The 18,273-nt window shown below is 47.9% G+C and overlaps 1 protein-coding gene across 1 annotated transcript; it reads right to left on the bottom strand.

The window, feature by feature from the left end:
- Positions 1 to 541: 541 nt before the first annotated feature.
- On the bottom strand, positions 542 to 17,856 carry LOC307244561 (matrix-remodeling-associated protein 5-like). Its single transcript, XM_080019784.1, has 13 exons — positions 17,757 to 17,856; positions 16,219 to 16,437; positions 15,994 to 16,123; positions 14,058 to 14,299; positions 13,655 to 13,806; positions 8,988 to 12,598; positions 8,245 to 8,292; positions 7,577 to 7,718; positions 6,813 to 6,948; positions 5,197 to 6,378; positions 4,835 to 5,042; positions 4,259 to 4,477; positions 542 to 4,144 (listed from the first exon to the last, which is right to left on the bottom strand). Exons 2-13 carry the CDS (start codon positions 16,404 to 16,406, stop codon positions 2,003 to 2,005), a joined length of 8,400 nt encoding a protein of 2,799 aa, XP_079875910.1. The 5' UTR covers positions 16,407 to 16,437; positions 17,757 to 17,856; the 3' UTR covers positions 542 to 2,002.
- Between the last annotated feature and the right edge of the window lie 417 nt (positions 17,857 to 18,273).

The following is an 18,273-nucleotide window of genomic DNA, read 5'->3' as shown; positions in this document are numbered from 1 at the left end:
TTGATCTCGTATAAAACATGTCAATTCCACAACACCATGTAGAAAAGTGCTGAACTGGCAATGTGGCACGGAGTTGTACCTATCTGAGGAATATTTTCAATTCAATGTTGGCATAGGTTAAGTCCATAATTACAATTTATATTTAATCCTTGGGCGAGCTTTTACACAAATAAAAATTGGCTACTCTTCCTAATCCCGAGGGATTAAAGATACTCCTGGGCGCAGAGGTGGGACAGAAAAGGGTGGTGTGGAGTTGCCATGTTATGACTGCAGGCCGCTACAGTATGCATCTTCCCAAATTTTCCCAAAGAGGACGTGATGTCATTTCCATGTGTTTATACCGCGTTTCCTGGTTTGACAGTTGATGTGGGGATAACGGTTTTCTGTTGTCATATAAACATCTATAAACATATCGCTCCCAGCTTTCATATTCTAACCATCAGCTTTTACACTCTCTCTCTTTCTCACACTCGGCCACGCACATGGCAGGAAGCGTCTTGACACTGGAGCGTGACACCACGGAGCACCCGGCGTTGGTTTTCATGTTTTTTATTATAAAATGGAACAGCTGATCCAAACAAAGCAAACACTCCACGACGGCCGGGAAGACGTCACAAACATACCTCTTTTAAACCCTCAAACACCGCTGTCTTAGAAACAGTCTCTTAAAAGACAAATAATTTAAGAACAACATGAAAACAACAACAGAGAAAGGGTGTGGGAGCAGAGCCCGGCGTGAGCTCCGAGCTCCTTTACATGAGCACATGGCGGGCTCTGGAAGCGCATGTATATCTTTAATATCATGATAATCATAAATACGATCCTCCAAAGAGTTGGCTCAAACTGTGTTTTTTGCTCCAACTTTGCACCTCTGAGCGGTGCCCCAGCGATGGGAATAGCAATCTTTCCAAAGTGAGGTCGGATGCTGGTGTTCAGGCTCTGAGATTGTGAAATTGGGCTGTTCGGAGCCAAGAAGTGGGTCATGGCGAGATTAAACCAAACTATTCTAAAGAAACTGGCACTGAATTCTCTGACCTTCTTTTATCAAGTTAAGTCAATATTTGTTGTATATAATTTCAGGTATTCATTTTCATTGGAAGCACAATTGATTGTAAAAGTGATTGTTCTATTTTAAACATACTTGGCAATAATGATTTACAGAGTTAATTGTGTGTGAAATGTGTGTTTTTCCAATGCCTTTTAAAAATGATATGGTTAGACAATTTTTTTAGTAAAACAAAAAAGGAACTTCCAATCAAACAGCCCTGTTTCTGTTCCCCAGTCAAATCTTTCCTGATTTGGATTTGCAACAGTCTAACAGAATGTGCTGTGTGCTGTCATTTGCATACTGTATATATTTTTACAAATAATAATTTAACTAACTGTTGATAAGCCCATACAACAGGCAAAATAAGGCACAGCAAGTATAACATTAGCCACCTGAAAAGATCCGATATGTTTCGTTATCATCGTCTCCAAAAAACTATTATGCAGAAAGCCCTTTAAAAGTATTACCAGAGACAAATGCATATACGTATAATAGGTGAGCTTCCTGCAATTTGTGATACAAAACATCAAAAAAACAGACAATAAAAAGCCACACATTAAAAGACAAGGGACAAGACATATATATTACATTGGTACATCAGTCATCTTTTGGTTTCAACAGTATCTTCTGCACGTAGAAGATCGTTTTGCAGTTCCTCTGGGCATGAAGGGAGGTCACATCCCACTTGGAGCGTAAGACGCTATCCTTCAGTGAGAGAGAGTCATTGGTAAGGGTTTGGTTCATATCTTTGTGGGTGTGTGTGTGTGTGTGTGTGTGTGTGTGTGTGTGTGTTTGTATGTGTGTGTGTGTGTGTGTGTGTGTGTGCGTGTGTGTGTGTGTGTGTGTGTGTGTGTGTGTGTGTGTGTGTGTGTGTGTGTGTGTGTCTGTGTGTGTGCGTGTGTGCACTCAAGTCTGTACTTGTCTCTTTGTACATGTATGTGCAGGTGCACTTGTTTACACAACATGCAAGTATGTAGCCTTGGTGTCGGCTCCTATGACATTCTTGGCTGTACATCTGTAAAAGCCCGTATCCCGACTCGATGGGTTCTGGATGACCAGGGAACCTTGTGCGCTCAGGTAACGATTGCCGTAGATGCGTGCCTGGTCCGTCACCCTCAGCTGTGACAGGTCCGGCGTCTCCCATGTAACTGTCGCCCGAGGCGTCGCTATAGTGAGGCAGGGCAACTCCACAGCAACCCCAGGGCGTGTGTAGGTTACAGGCGAGGGACCCATTGTGATGCGCGGAGGGTAGGCAATCACAATCACAGGTACCGTGACGACCAACGCGGCGGAGGAGTCATGGCTGGTTGATCGGCACGAGTAGGAGCCGCGGTCGAACACCGTCGCCTGCTGTACCACCAGCGTTCCCTCATCCAGGACAGAATACTTTCCAGAGTCAGCACTCTCGCCCCGGGAAAGCACCTCGCCCCTGGGCAAGGTCCAGGAGAGAGTTCCTCTGGTCTGACCAGGGTTCTGAGGGGCAGGGCAGGATAGGCGAAGGTTCTCTCCGTTAATGATGCTCACCAAAGAGCCTGTTTTGGTGCTCACTACAGGCTGCTGCTTGCCACTAACCGGCTCCGATGCAGGGCTCTCGGGGCGCAGCGGAAGGCCCACTGGTCGCTGTGGATTCAGTAAAAGTGGGCTCCTCTGTGGAGGTTTCTCAGTAACTGTGCTTCTTGGCTGAAGTGTCTCAGGCAACGGCGGTCGCGGTATGGAGGAGCCAACTGAACCTCGAACAGTTTGTGGGTCTCCGGCGTGAGGTGGCCCGACCGAAACTGGGCCCTCGGGTGCAGGCCTCTCTGCAGCTGGATCCTCTTTTGCGTCAGATACCGTCAACTCCACCTGTATTCTTGTCTCCCCTCTGTCTCCTCGCACCACACACACCAACGTCCCACCATCGCTGGCACGTACACCACGCAGCTCCAGGGAGCCGTTCCGGTGCACAGTGAGCCTGCTGCCATAGTAAGGAGCTGGTAGGATGCCGTTACCAGGGAGAAGCCAAGACAGCCGGGGCAGAGGGGACCCATGAGAGGGACAATGTAAAATAACGGTTTGGCCTTTAACTGCTCTCTGTTTCACTGATGTAACAACACCTTGATGAGACGTACTACCACCGTTAGCGTGAAACCTGCCATGGAAATGGGTTCCTCCATTAGTCCATCCTGTATTACTACTCAAAACATTTCCTCTCGCTATGCCAGTCCCAGCTCCAGAACTAGACGCGCTGCTACTAATAACTCCAGTATTACTAGTAGCACCACTTGTCTTGCCATTGACTATTCCGGAGTTTGTGTAGTTACCGTTCCTACCACTAACAACTTCATTATTACTATTTCTGGCTATCCCACCTTCACCAACTTCTCCAATAGCAACTGGGTTGTTACCTGCACTAATACTACTACTTGAAATGCCTCTGTATCTATTTAATCCAATGTCTCCTGGTTTAATGGCTATATTGCTCGCCCCACTGACTCCCACACTGATAACACCATTACCAAGTCGTGCTAGAACTCCATTAATAGGTCTGTTGACGCCAACGCTACTGTCAGCACCACTGGCAGGTTTCAAACCACTGTTGGTCAAGTTCATATTATAACTTGGTATAGTGTTGATTACCCGACTATTAGTACTGCTGCTACTACCAACCCCATTACTGCCAAATTTGCTTATAACTCCATTGGTTGTTCCATGCTGATAAAATGCCCCACTATGCCCATTACTCCCACTGCCACGGCCGTTGCTGACCCTGCCACTGTGTCCGTTATTGAAAGCTTCGACCTCGAGGCCAACCACTCGGCTTCTCTCCCCAGCCGTGTTGTACGCTCGGCAGGTATAGTTCCCAGCATCACCCTTTTGGGCCAGGCGGACCTCCATGGCTCCATCCGAAAGGACCACGACCCGCTCGGAAAAGTACCTGGAGCCCGAACTTCGAGGGATTACACGGTTGTTTGGAGTGAACCAAGTAACTGTGGGGGTGGGGTCCCCTGCGGCGTGGCATCGTAGGGCAACGGTGGCTCCTTGTCTCACTTTGATGATTTGATAGCTTAGACCATCGGTGAAGGCTGGTGCAGAGGTAAGCATGACATGGACTTTGACCTTGATGGAATGGATGAATCAATGAGTCAATTATATAAGTCAAGAATGCTAATGCTTATTATTTGTTGTTCCCGAATAATTAAATTATATATCTTGCGTGGGTAATTCCCTTACCTTCATGGTGTCTTGCCCTCCTGGGTTTTTTGCATAACAAGTATACTCCCCTTCCTCTCCCATACCCACTGCTGGAACCAGTAATGTCCCGTTATCAAACACTGTCAGTCGACGTGCCCGTCCTTGATCCTCCCCTCGCAACACACTGTTCACCATGGTTCCATCTGGGAGGCTCCAAGTGACGGCAGGGTCCGGCAGTCCTGATGCCAGGCAATCCACCTAGAAGGAGCCAAATTATTATTGTTCACATATTCACATTACTTCTCATTTGTCGGGGTTACGTGGTTTTTATTGTAATGAATTGAATTGGAGAAACAATTGCTCATAGTTCTGAGAATGTTTGTTTTCCGGGCCAGGAGAGGAGGACCCTCTTTTCATAGATCAACAACAAAAACACAAGAAAAAAAATCTAACAAAATAAGACAGACAGAAAAAAATAAACACATCCAGACCAACGTGCCTCCAATAACAACCAATTTCCGACAACTGGATGTGTTTAGTGACATTATGAAAGATGTAAAGGAAGATAGCGGCAAAGTGGAGACAGAATACAGTTTCTCTTTGGTTGCAGCTCACTTTCAGCGACCCGCCAAATGACACCATCTTGTTGGACGGCTGCTTGGGGTCGATCTTGGCCGGCTTCGTGGCCACGGTGACGCGGAGCAGACGGTAGTCATCGGAGACCTTGTTGCGAGCGATACAGAGGTAGTCGCCAGCGTCCCTCTCCGTCACCGTGTGGACTAACAGGCTGCCGTTATGGTGTACCTTCAGACGCTGATCAAAGCTGTTGGCCACCGACACACACACACAAATACACACACGAACAGAAGGGCACAGGATTTAGAAACGTAAAAAAAAAAAAATGTTGATAGTAGTGACGGGAAGTCTGTTCTTCTTAATATCATTTTCGCCCCCGAAAAATGAAACAGCTCCAGTACCTGAAATGCATGTCCACCAGTTTCCTGAGCGGTGTCCTCCAGATGACAGTTGGGGTGGGGTTGCCCGATACCGAGCAGTGAAGCAGCAGGTTACCCCCGTGGTGGATCGTTGTGACGGAGGGCGAAGTGGAGATGATGTGGGCCTTACTGAGATTGGAACCGGGTGCAGAGGGGTAAGAAGGGGGCAGCTGAATTTTATCAGCTGGGGAGGAAGAGTGCACTCGTGTGTTGTTTAAAACAGGAAGGGGGACTTTGGTTTTGTTTGTGGGGATAGAGGGAGAGAGGGGATTAGACGGGGAGAGAGGGGATGATTTTCTTTGGCTGGCCCCAGTGTTGTTTCTGTGAAGTGGTTTAGGAGAGCTGGGTGGTTCGGGGAGGGGAGAGGAAAGCGGAGAGTTGGGGGAGAGCAGGGAGGTCCTGGACCTATTAAAGGGATGAAGCTGCAGAGAAGGGGCGCTGCCCTTTCGGGGGTGGGTTGCCGAAGGTGCTTGTGTAACTGCAGAAACAGCTTCTCCTGTTGCCCTTTCTCCCAAATCTCCTGCTCTCCCAACCGCCCATCCGTTATCTTCTGCACTCCCTTTCAGCACCACCCTCACCGTCCTCTTCACAACACCAACAGCATTACCTGCTGTACATTCGTATCTCCCAGAGTCCTTGGGCCCAAGTTTTCGAATATGCAGCGTCCCATTGGGCAAGACAAAGAGGTTGCCATGGAGAAACTGGGAAGGCCGAAGCAGTGTCCCATCCGGGGTTCGCCAGCGAAGTGTTGGAGGTGGGGCACCCCGGGCGGAGCAGAGGGCATAAAGTGGCATCCCTGGAGCCAAAACCAAGCGCTCCTCTCTGGGTTGATGCATCATTGGAGGCAATGACGATATGTGCACGCGCACAGAAGCACTAGCGGCACCTGCCAAGTTGGAGGCCACGCAGCGATACACACCCCGGTCAGATGGCAATGTCACCGAGAGGTGGAGCGTTCCATTTGCATGCATGGTCACCCGACTCCGGGAGGAGTTAGAAGTTATTACAGATCTGTCAGGCAGAACCCAGGACAACAGAGGAGCTGGAATGCCCTCCGCCTGGCAATCCAAACGAATCTCTCCACCCTGGTGAATGGTAGTTTCTCTGTAATTGGCCGACTGCATCCGAGGAGGACGGGACCAAACCTCCAGGGTGGTGAGCATCCTGTCACAGGAAAAAGCGGCAATTTAACTCAATAACACACCTCTGCTTGAAAACATCCTGCAAATATACATTTTACATCGAGAAAACATACACTCTGTGTCACAAATCTATGGGTTCTGGTGGGTTTGAGCTGTCATTGCATCCCTTATTCACACTCTACATGAGCCCAGTCGATTGCAGAACTCGTCAAATATCGGATTAAATTCACTGAGAAATGTAGAAAATGTTGCTCTGTTACACAAAGAGGAAATATTTATTCAGCAAGAAAAAAAATCCAAAGCTTTATTTGAAAACATAACACATAAAATTAGACACAGCTCGAGTACCCCTTGTATCCGTTTCATTAACATTGTAAATATTTATACCCCTGGAGATTAATTCTAAATTGAAAGCATTTTATAAAATTGATTCACATCTAGAATACATAGTCCTACCTGTCCCGGCCCAGGAAGCTCTGGGCGCTGCAGATATATGTCCCCCTGTCCTGCAGCTGAACATTGTGGATGACAAAGGTTCCATTTGGAAGGACCTCAAAACGCTCTGCTCTTAAGCTGGCTGACATCACCGCTCCTGGGAGAGAGAGGGAGAAAAAGAAATCATAGAAAGAGTAAGAGTAATGCGGGAGGGAATAGAGAGGGACAGTCTCCAAGGGAGGGTGCGCGACGGAGAGAAAAAAGTGGAAGTCACAGAAGAGGAAAGGAGGTCCAGGGAGGGACGCAGTCACAAGGAAATTGGACTAATACTCAGTTGTATAGCACAGAAATTCTTCCATGACTTTCTTTCAATGCTATTTTTCCATTTCTGCTGAGGCCGAAGAGAAGGTCATTGTACTGTATATGTGCCTGCGTGTAATGCTGGGTGTGAGTGTTAAGTCCTTTTGGCACTGTACTGTAAATCAACTGTATGTTTGAGTATTTACAGAGTTCCAAAAACCATTTTAAAGCCTGGTTATTTTTATTATTTTTCGAGCAGATTTAACTTTAAATTATTGAATAGATAAATTATAGGAATAGATTTGTGAATTTTATCATGCAAAGACTTTTTTAATATTCAATATGTCTTATCATACATATGTACATGTAGCATAGAATATGCTAATTTTCAAATAATTATCTTGCTAAAATGAATTAAATTGTGTGTGTGTGTGTGTGTGTGTGTGTGTGTGTGTGTGTGTGTGTGTGTGTGTGTGTGTGTGTACCTGTGGACACCTTAGTCCATGTTATTGCGGGTGTAGGATGTCCCTGCGCCTCACAGGCCAGCTTGGCAGTGCTCTCTGCTGGGACGGACACGGTCCTGATGTGGGGGTCAGCGATCCTCGGTCTGGATCGAACAACCGGGACCTGAGGTAGAAAAATAGTCATTTTGTTCGGGGCACTCACCACACTCTTGGAAAAAGACCCGTCAATGAAGTGTGCAGGTGCACAGGTCAGGGTTCCATCTCACAACAGAAATCAATATTAAGAATTATGAGCAAAACACTGTGACTTTTACAGAAGGTAGATTAATTGGAGTTTGAGTGCTCGACAAACAAATTGGTTGTAATTTGTCATTAGTCATTAAAAAAGATACAAATGTAATTTACTTTTACAGCAATGACAACGATAAAACAACCACTATGTTGGAAATAGATGTAATCCCAATGTAATGATTATACAACTCAAAGTAAAACTTGCTTTAGATTGTTCATCAAATTGTCATTGCAGCCCTCTGTGAAATATTACTGAGTGATGAGTTGCATTTTGACAATGCAAAATAACATTCTACAAGTTTCAGGTTGTGTTTTTCTCCCCAAAAGGCACGGATGTGTTTTGGAATGCAATGAGGGTATTAATGTGGAATCTCTTGATTGGATCCAATATAACTCACCTTCGGTGATCCTAGTGGATGGGTCGGTACGGGATTGCCACCAGAGCCCTGGAAATTGATTGATAACCAGTTATCTTTAATCCCTTAGGATTAGGGTAAAAGTAAGTAAATCACGTTGTTAATTATGAAACACATGCTTTTTATTTCCATTTAAGATCATTAAGGGGCCTCAATCACAGTCGAGGATTATCCATGAAATTGCCCATAGGGTGTCAACAACGGGTCACTGGGAGACAGATTAAACTATTGTGCATTTCCTGGGATGCTTTTCCTTCATCATAATCTCTGAATGGTCATGTCACTGTGTGTGTGTTTGCTGGACAAGAACTCACAAAAAAATGTTTTTTTTTCTTAGATAGATACTGAGAAAAACAGCCAAAATAAAAGTTGCAAATAAATCTAATCCAATTTTATCATTCAACAGTGGCGTCAGCAACAAATTTGACCGTGCTGTTGTGCGTGCATTTCAGTGAGTACTAGAAAAAATAAATAATTGAAATTACTAATCAACTATTGAATAAATTAATTAACACTCAAGAAAAAAAATGTGAAAACTGAGCGAACAAATAGATAATAACTTAAATATATTATATAATTAAATAAAATAAATAAATTAGAACTATGGTGTCTAATTTGAATACTTTCCATCCTGTAATGACTTCAACTGGGATACTGTCACAGCTAAAAACCAACAAACATCCATCATATGACACTTGGCTCCTATGAACAGCATATGAACTCACCCCAGGGGATGCTGGGAGGGCAGGGGAGGATGGCGGAAGTGGCCGGCCGCTATGTGAATCAGGAATAGAATTAGCTGCAGGGTTCTTCCAGTCAAGACCGGTTCTTCTCTGATTCAGAACCCCAGGAACAGGCCTCTCTCTGGGATCAACACGCCCTGGGCTTGGCCTCTTGCTGGAGGACTCTCTGGAGCTGCTGGATGCGGTAGTGGTGTGAGCTTCACTAAGAGGAGGAGAAGTGGTGGGAGTCGTTGTGCTCGTGGTGGTTGAGGCTGCGGCGGTGGTTGACGGTGTAGTTGTCGTGGTCGTAGGAGTAGTTGTGGTTTTGGTCGTGGTGGGAATAGTAGCAGAAGTCGTACTCACAGTTGTAGTGTGAGGAGTTGTAGTAAGTTTGTAACTACGAGCATCTTGAGAATTTGTGATTGCAGTGGAAGTAGTAGTAGTAGTAGTAGTAGTACTGGCCGTAGAAGAAGTATTGGGGGAAGTAGTTTTTACAGTTGTGGTGGTGGAAGTGGAGAGGGTGGGAGATCTGAATGTAGTAGGTGGAGTGGCAGTAGTGGTGGGGTTGCTTCTAGTGCTGCTAGTAGATCGGGTGTTTGTAATTGCCACAGGAGTGGTTGATGGCGTTTCCTCATTGGTAGAATGGGTGGCAGTACTGCTGATTGGGTAGGGGGGATATGCAGAAAAATTGATTGATGCATGGGAGGTTGATGAGACGGATCCCTTGCTGTCCTCTTCAACGTGTCTGCTTGTGGTTATATCTGTGTTTTTGCTGGAGGATGTACGTCCCTGTGTTTGTATGGCTTGTGTATGCGGCATCGTGGTGCGAGGGTGCACGGGCATTTGCGTCTTTGGGGGAGAAGAAGTACTCTCCACTCTGTCCGGGGTGTTAAATGAGCGATTTAAAGTGTCTGTACGTATTGGGATGGCAGAGGAAGGGGAGAGAGAGACAGAGGGCAGGATCACTGAGGAGAGGGGCACTGAAGAAGGCGAGGAAGCAGGTGCGGTTTGGTAGTGTGGGAGAGAGGAGGGGGAGACGCCTGACAGAGTTGGAGAAAGGAGGTCGGATTCCAAGCGATTTGGGTTTGCACTGGGAGCCCTAATAGGGTCGATCCGTGTCGAAACCATGCCTGGAAGAGAAGTTGTCAAAGTATCGATTTGGTTGGAGTTAGTGTCGGGAGTGACAGTTTGTGACCTCGGGTTGGTGGGGTCAGGGAGAGGCTGGGGTGGAGCCAAAGGTCGCCCCCTGTTCCGGTTGATGATTCGTCTGCGCTGTCCGACCCGCCTACGAGCATTCCAAGGGCTTTGCGGTCGTGAATTGGGTAGTAAATTGGCTGGGACTCTCTGCCTGTGGTTGTGAAACCCGGCGGCAGATGGGCTAGGATTTGGTTGTCGTCCTTGTCCTCCACCTCTTTCTGGGCCAATTTCATTGGTTCTGGAGAGTGGCTTGGATGTGACTGAGGCTGTTTGAGTAACTGTGTTTGCTACTGTCTGTGTCTGCGTGACCGCCTCATTCTCTCTGTCCTGGCCGGAGATTTCTGTTGACTTGCCTTTCTGTTTGTCTGCCTTTGTGTCTTTCTCCTTTCCTGCGCCTCTTTCTGTGTTTGAGAAGGTGTTTGTTTTTATCCCCTTGTTTGTCTGTGTGTCCATATTTACCTGGATAACGGGCTGCAAGCCTTCCTCTTCCAGACCGGCGTCATCAATAGAAGACCCTTCGGTTTCCGCCTCCACTCCAACCTCCACCTCTCCCTCTCTTTTATTCTCCCTTTCTTCCCCTCCTTCCACTCCTCTCTTAATATCACTTGTTACATCCTCTTTTTCTTTGCCGCTATCGCCATCTCCCTCATCTCGTTCTGCCTCTCTGCTCTTTTCTCTGCCAGAGGGCTGGGATGTGGGCTCTGCTTCTATCGTTGGTTGACTTGTGGTGTTGAGGGTGGTCCTTTGGCGTATCTTAGCCAAAAGATCAGCCCATTTCTGAGGGTCTATCCTCTGATTGGTTGTGCTACCTCTCTGTCTGCCGTCAAAGCGGTTTCGCCTCAGTTCAAAGGTGGGTGATGGCAACCCACCCTGTCTCGGTCGACCTCCTCTCACATGCCCACGTCTGCGGGGGTGTCCTGTTGGAAAACGTCCGTTTATGGGAGGCCCATTGGGCCTCGGGCCCCTCCTGTTAATAATAGGCAACTTTTCTCCATCTTCCTCTTCAGCTCCCGATCCCTCCTCCAACATAGTCTCCCGTAGCAACGGGGCTCGTATCCGTGTTGAGCGGCCAGAAGCTGATTGTGGTCCACTACGGAAAAAAGTCCTCAGAGACGGGGCAGGTCGTGGATTTAAGTCTAGTCGCATGGAGAGAGAATCAACTCCTATTTGGTTGACCGCTGTACAACGGTAATGGCCGATATCATTCAGAGAAGGATGAGGCAAGGACAGACTACCATTTGAGTCTATAATAATTCCATCTGACACACCCAAGCCACGCTTTACTATGTTTCCATCTGGTAATACCCAGCTGATTTCAGGTGTTGGAGAACCAGACACATTGCAAGGCACACGGACGGGCTCCCCAACGAATCCTGTCACAACAGGCCCTACTTGCTCTCCAGGAGGCGGAGCAGAGGATTCTTCCACAGCTAGGCGTAGACGGAGAACATCTACATCTTTCCCCGCCCGGGCCACACAATGGTATATCCCAGCGTCTGAGAATTGTGTTCTTTGTAGAAGTAAACCCGACTCTGTGACCCGAAACCTACCATCTGGACTGCTGTAAGGGGGGATTAGTTTGGATCCATCTGGGAGAATCCACTGTATAGTGTGATTACCAGAGCTGATAACAGGGCATGAGAGCTCTATCCTGCTTCCTGTTACTGCTGCAACTGCTGTTGCAGTATGGTAGGTTGATATTCGTACCCATGGATGAAGAGAAGAGTTGGACGTTAAGGATGAGAATGACTCAGTATGAGAAATGGAGTCAGGACGGGCAGACACTCTTGTCGACAGTATAAGCTGAACTTGGTGTCTGGTTGAATGGGGTCTGTTTAGTTGAATGCTAATAGCCGGTTGTAACAACCAGTTAGGTTTGACTTTAACTGAAGCTGTGACTCCTGTATGGTAGTATCCTTCTGTCTCTCCCGCCTGCCTGTAACGGTATGTCAATGCTGGGGCTGTACTCAGCATAATCTCCCTCTCAAGACGAACTGCAATCTCACTGTAGTAAGCCAGAATCCTCCAAAGGCTCTCATAGCCCCTGCTCTCCACAGGACAGTCCAGGGACAGAGAGATGGAGAGTGCAAGGGGGAGAGGAGCAGATGAAGAGGAGGAAAAATCGGGAGGAGGAGTAATATCCGGATAGTCGGTCGAGTGAGAAATACTGCAGCTCAGTTCAACGCTGTTCCCCTGTTGGTCAGATAAACCCAAAGAAGCCGCACCTAAAGGCTCTCTGAAGGCTTCAGCCGGTGGAGTCTCCCCAAGGTCCGACCCTGAGGGTAGGTCTCTTCCCGGGGAGGAGATAATGGGCGAGGTGCACGATAGGTCAGTCTGCTGGAGAAGGCCCCGTCCTTGGAGAAAACTGGGCGAAGAACAGACTGGACACTGAGGACCTTCGGGACATTTCATCAGCCCTATTGGACAAAGAGAAGCAAGGACAAAGACAGACGATCAATTGTGTCAGCCTGTCGAATTTCCACCCCCTCCTAGGAACTACATATAATATATGAGTCCACATCCTCGATATCTGCACACATCCGTGTTGTGAAACATTATTCAAGCCTGTCATACCTGGTATATGAACCATTCATCAACCGTATCTAATGGTAGAGACAATATGGCTGCCACAAGTACTCACAAATCCGTAATGCACATCAATTTATTATTCCACATACACTCAATAGCCCATAAATCATTGTATAATTAAGATATCAACACATGTTAGAGGTGTCATAACAGATTAGTCATGGCAGGTAAATCTGGTATCTCAATGAGAAAGGTGTCACAATCCACCCTCATTTCAAAACTGAATTACAGCTGATGGGTCTAAGAGAGAGAGAGAGAGAGAGAGAGAGAGCGAGATAGAGAGAGAGCGAGCGAGAGAGAGAGAGAGAGAGAGAGAGAGAGAGAGAGAGAGAGAGAGAGGCTGGGAAGGACAGAGAATGATGAACAGCGGGTAGAGTGGTGTTAGAGGTGTTACCGTATCGAACCTTGTAATTAACAGTCGGCATTCCATTATCGGCTCCGTTATGATGCTCAGGCAAAAAAAAAAAAGATCCGACGTTGACGGTTCAAAAACATTTCCTATACCTTATTCACATATAATTTCAGCCACTGAAACAAAACACAGCGTCTCCGATGCACATTGATTGATTGATTGATTGATTGACTGATTGATTGATTCTTTCAAAGATAAAAGGTTTGGGCCCAAGAGCAACAGTACCTAAAACCCGGTACAGGATTGCCACCTCGACTGAATCCTCTCGTTATATGTTGAAATCATTGACATAAGTGTTCTTAATCCCCTCCGCTGTCTCCTTTCTGTCATCCCTCACGAGCATACCTTTAATAACACCGCTTTGTGCAAAGAATTCTTAAGTGTGAAAGGAGTGAAGGGCAACGGGGCGTAAAGTGAGCAGCATGGCGTTATATGACAGTAAAGCCGAATTTCGATGACCGCGGCTTCCAACCTGGGTGAGCCACGCTCCAACCGAGGAGCCAGCTCATCCTGCAGTCACAACTCCAGGGGTTAGCCTGCAGCACCAGAGTCTCCATCAGGGGCGCCGTCTCCAGGACCTCCCTGGAGAGGGTGGTCAGGCTGTTGTTGGACAGATCTAGGTGTCTGGGGAGAGGAGCAGAGAGGCGTACGATAAAGATTGGGGTGAGGAGGAGAAAGCAAAAAGAAAGGCAGGAGGGGGGGAGATGAAGTGGGAATGAAAGGTAAAAGGGAAAAGGCATCGGACGGATGACGATCATCACCATTATCGCCATCAGCGTTCTAGTTATTATCGCGAGGCATTCGAAATTTAAAATATGGACACAAGCCAATGAAGGAAATATCCTGGACGGGGATGGGTGACGCGTTCCACCTGCCTGAGTGTGGAGTAGTGATATGTATTCAGGAAGGACAGCGTGCACAGGCTGTGGGGGTGCAGCTGGTGCAGCCGGTTCCCCTGCAGCCGCAGCAGCCTGAGGCTGGGCAGCTGGAGCAGGGCCTGGGGGTGGAGGTGCTGGAGGAGGTTGTGGTCCAAGTGCAGGCGCAGCAGCGAGGTCAGGCCAGAGAACACCCGGGAGGAGGAGATCTCCTTCAGCTTGTTGTAACTCAGCTTTAATACCTGCGGCGGAGGAGGAGGGGGGGGGGGGATTTTGGGACATGAGGCTTACGTCGCTGAACAAATGAAGATCCACTTCCTGCCTGCGGCGAAACCAACTGGGAGTCGGAAGCAGAGCGTTGACGGAGGGAACAGCGGACAGAACATCTTTTAAGCACGTCCCTTAAAAGAGAAGGGATATATACGACTTGCTCACCAAGATCAACGTCAGTAATCCACTTTAAAGAACGGGCCGAGTCGGGAGTTCCTCTTGTAATCATAAATGACTAAATGCAAAATCTATAGATTTAGGGATTACAAATCAGGAGAGTGTAATGAGAAAGGAATATTCCGACATATTGTGCAAATTAGTCTAGTCAAATTGGAAATAATAGCAGATTGCTTACCACACAAGGTTCGCAATCTTTTTGTGTGTCCGGGAAATGGGAACCTGAATGAGCAGGTAAGTCTCTTTCCGCAACTCCCATTTATTAGCGCCTAAACAAACGCAGGAAAGCACCACAACAGCGGCGCGGCTCTCTCTAGACTGGGCAAACATGTATGACGGATCTGCCGCCCAGGGAGACCACTTAGCTGGAACTGTTCCAGCGAATGACAGATACATGTGAGAATGTCAACACGTAGAAATATGGCTTCCATTATCACTTTCGATGGCAAATATATTAGCATCCGCCGAGGAGCTGAGGGGAACAATTGCCGGATGAGTAATACCGCTTCTCCCCCAGACTGCTAACTCTGCCCTCCAGTCGCTGTGAGAGATGCGCTTCCTCTCACCAATGCTAATGCTGGCATAAATTATGCATGAGCTGGGGGGAGGGGGGAAACACAACAAAAAAACAAAACAAAAAAAAAAAACAAAGTTTGGAAAATAGGCTCAGAATATTTAACTCGAAAATATTTATGTCAAATAGCAGCAAACGGAAAAACCGCCTCACAGCTGGTGGCTGGAATCGCATGTTGGGTGCGAAATGGGACGGCGGAATGCGAGGTTTGCATGTATTTGCAGCGATTCCTGATGGGCGCATGGCACACATATGGATGGTGTGTCCTCTGATGGAGCGCACCACGCCTGTAGAAAAATGTGGATCCGTGTGACGTTGTGAATCCACTTTGGTCGAACGCTCGGCTCGCCGGCGACACTCGGAACCAGCACTGCACATGTGCGCGTTTGAGATCGGAGTTGTCTTCGGCGGAGCGGCGCTGAAATAGGGCAGAAACCCAAGAAACCCGATGGTTGTTTTTTTGTTTTTTTTTTGCGATCCCTCTTCGCCCCGCAGACATGGAACGTGATTAAAGGGAAACTCTTGAAGTGGAACCCCGACCCCCCCGCCCCCCGCCTCCGGTACGACTTTAACATCTGCGCCCGGCAATAAACTTTATCTCCGAATAATTCAAACGCTCGCGACTTATGAAAGACTGATTCCCCTGCAATCAAGGCATCGCTCGGTGCGTCAGCGACCTGATTCGGTCGGGAACGGAACAAAGGTTTTATCAGATGAAAGGCCCAGAGGTTATGCCTGACATCGGCCGCCGTCCAACAGACGGACGGCGGCGGCGGCCGGCCCGCTGGTAACCAAACCAAACACCCCTGTTTATTCAAGTTTCATGGCTTGAAGGAGGAACGGCTCGTTGTCGTCGTCGTCGTTGTTGTCGTTGTCGTTGTTGTTGTTGCCCCCAACCCCCCTCTCCCTGTTTACCTGCAGTGATTTCATATCTCGAAACACCCCGTCTGGAATCCGATGGAGGTCGTTGCCGTGGAGCATCAGAAGCTCCGCCCTCTTGAGGCCGGCCAACGACCTTTCAGGGATCCTGCTGATGCTGTTGAAGCTGTGGAGGCGCAGAGGGGACAGCGTGTTCGCCGATGACCTCACCAACTCAAAACAAGCAACGACCTTGAAAGGTGGGCGCGCGCGTCCCCTCACCCGAGGTTGATGCGCTGCGTGCGGGCAGGCAGCCCGCCGGGCACGGCGAGCAGCGAGCGGAAGGTGCAGTGGACCTCGTTGGCCTGGTAGCAGTTGCAGCTTCGGGGGCAGGCCCGGCTCGCCGGGACCACGAGGACCAGCGCCAGCGCGGCCAGCGCCGCGGCCGTCGCACACACGTCCTGTCGCATCTTGGCTCCTTCAGGCGCGCCGGGGCGATTGCTGCGGAACGATGAGGAAAAACAAACAGGTCCTGAGATTTTGGCTGCAGGAAGCATCCTGCTGGTGCCAAATAGAGGGCTCTTTCTTTTTTTCTTTCTTTCTTTCTTTCTCTCTTTCTTTCCCCTTTAAAAATGTCAGATACAGAAGATGTCAACCAATGTCCTCGCCGCAATCAGGGGTCAAAACAGTTTGGTTACTGGTGAACGAGGGAACTCAACCTGGTCAACCGCGTGTGTGTGTGTGTGTGTGAGTTGGGGGTGACTGTGAACAGTGGCGCTTCGGTGAATTTCCGCATGAATTTGACCTAAAACCCCAATTAAAATTAAAGCACATTAAACATTCAACTTTTTCAATTATTTATTGAGCAAAAAGTCCGACGTCGAGCGTTGGGAGAAGCTGACATGGAGATTCAACTTCTGCATCTTCTTCATCGACTTTGCTGTTTTTTGGGGGTTTTTTTCTACCGCTACTGATGCATTCACATTTTGGGTCAAATTTATGCAGACGTTCGGAAAATTGAAGGCTTCACAAACTTTTTTTGTTCGGCACCTCTCACACTTTAACTGCTTAACCTTCAGGTACTGAGAGGGGATTGTCATACAACTTCATACAGTAACCCTATAGCTACCTTCATCATTTCAGATATAACGAGAATATATCACCTCAGCTCGTAGTCATATCCGACAGTCAGGTAGACATGAAGTCATGCAGACATTTCTTTATTTGACAGGTGAGCCATTAACTGTGGCGTAAAAACATAAAATTCCATCATCTCCATGTCAGCCGGACAAACTGCAGTTTTAACTTTTAGGGGCGGGGGACAGGAGAGACTGAGGGAAAGCTCATTACAGATGAGCACCAGCTAATTAAGCCAACAAGGCAAGCCACATACTGCCACTTACTTCCAAGTTCTCTCTCTCTCTCTCACAGTGTCGCTCTCTCTGTCTCTCTCTCTCGCAGTGTCGCTCTCTCTGTCTCTCTCTCTGTCTGTCTCTCTCTCTCTCTCTGTCTCTCTCTCTCTGTCTCTCTCTCTGTCTCTCCCTCTCTCTCTCTGTCTCTCTCTCTGTCTCTCTCTGCTCTAGTTCCATATCCACATGCATGCACGACAACACGCGCGCACGGGCGACGGAATAATAAATAGTGGAACTTTATCAAATGGCCAATAAATCTTCAAGCTGCAGGCCTGCTTACGAGTTCAGAAAGTGAATTCTGCACAGTTGGAAGGAAAAGAAAAGCTTCCCGGCTCCAGATGAACAGATTGGAGGCTTACAATGCAATGCATGAAGCTGATAAGAAAAAAAAAAACTGTACTACTGTACCTTGATTTGCAGAGTCGCTCCTTCAAATTAATTCATTTCACCACCAAACGTGCATTTCCATACAACTGAGGAATTTTTCAATTACACGCGGTTTATTTACGCATCAGTGCCGGGGATCCAGACTTTGTGCGCAGGAGGAAAAAAAAAAAAAAAAGTCTCCCAAAAAAAAAAAAAAAAAAGAAAAGTTTTGCAGCCGCAATAAAATAATGGACAAACACAGTGAAAAACACCCGCGGATGAATGAATGAACACATGTGATGCGGAGTGCACGGAGATGAGTGCACGGAGATCAATATCCCCCGCTGATAGATCCAACAGGTCCTGCGGTGGAGGAGGCTGCGGACTGGGTGGGGAGACGGGTCTGGCTCGGCGTGGATACTGTGCGTGTGGGCGTGTGCGCGTCGGAGTGGGACTGGACCGGGGTGAACTTTCGCGGTGACGCTGGAGCGGAGGGTCTGCGGTAAGGAGGGGCACTGGGAGAGACGGTTGACATGAGCAATACTGTAATCACTGCCAA

Source organism: Zeus faber (assembly GCF_960531495.2).
Source record: "Zeus faber genome assembly, chromosome: 18".
NCBI lineage: Eukaryota > Metazoa > Chordata > Actinopteri > Zeiformes > Zeidae > Zeus > Zeus faber.
The sequence above is the reverse complement of the archived record's forward strand: the minus strand, read 5'-3'. Positions and strand labels throughout refer to the sequence as shown.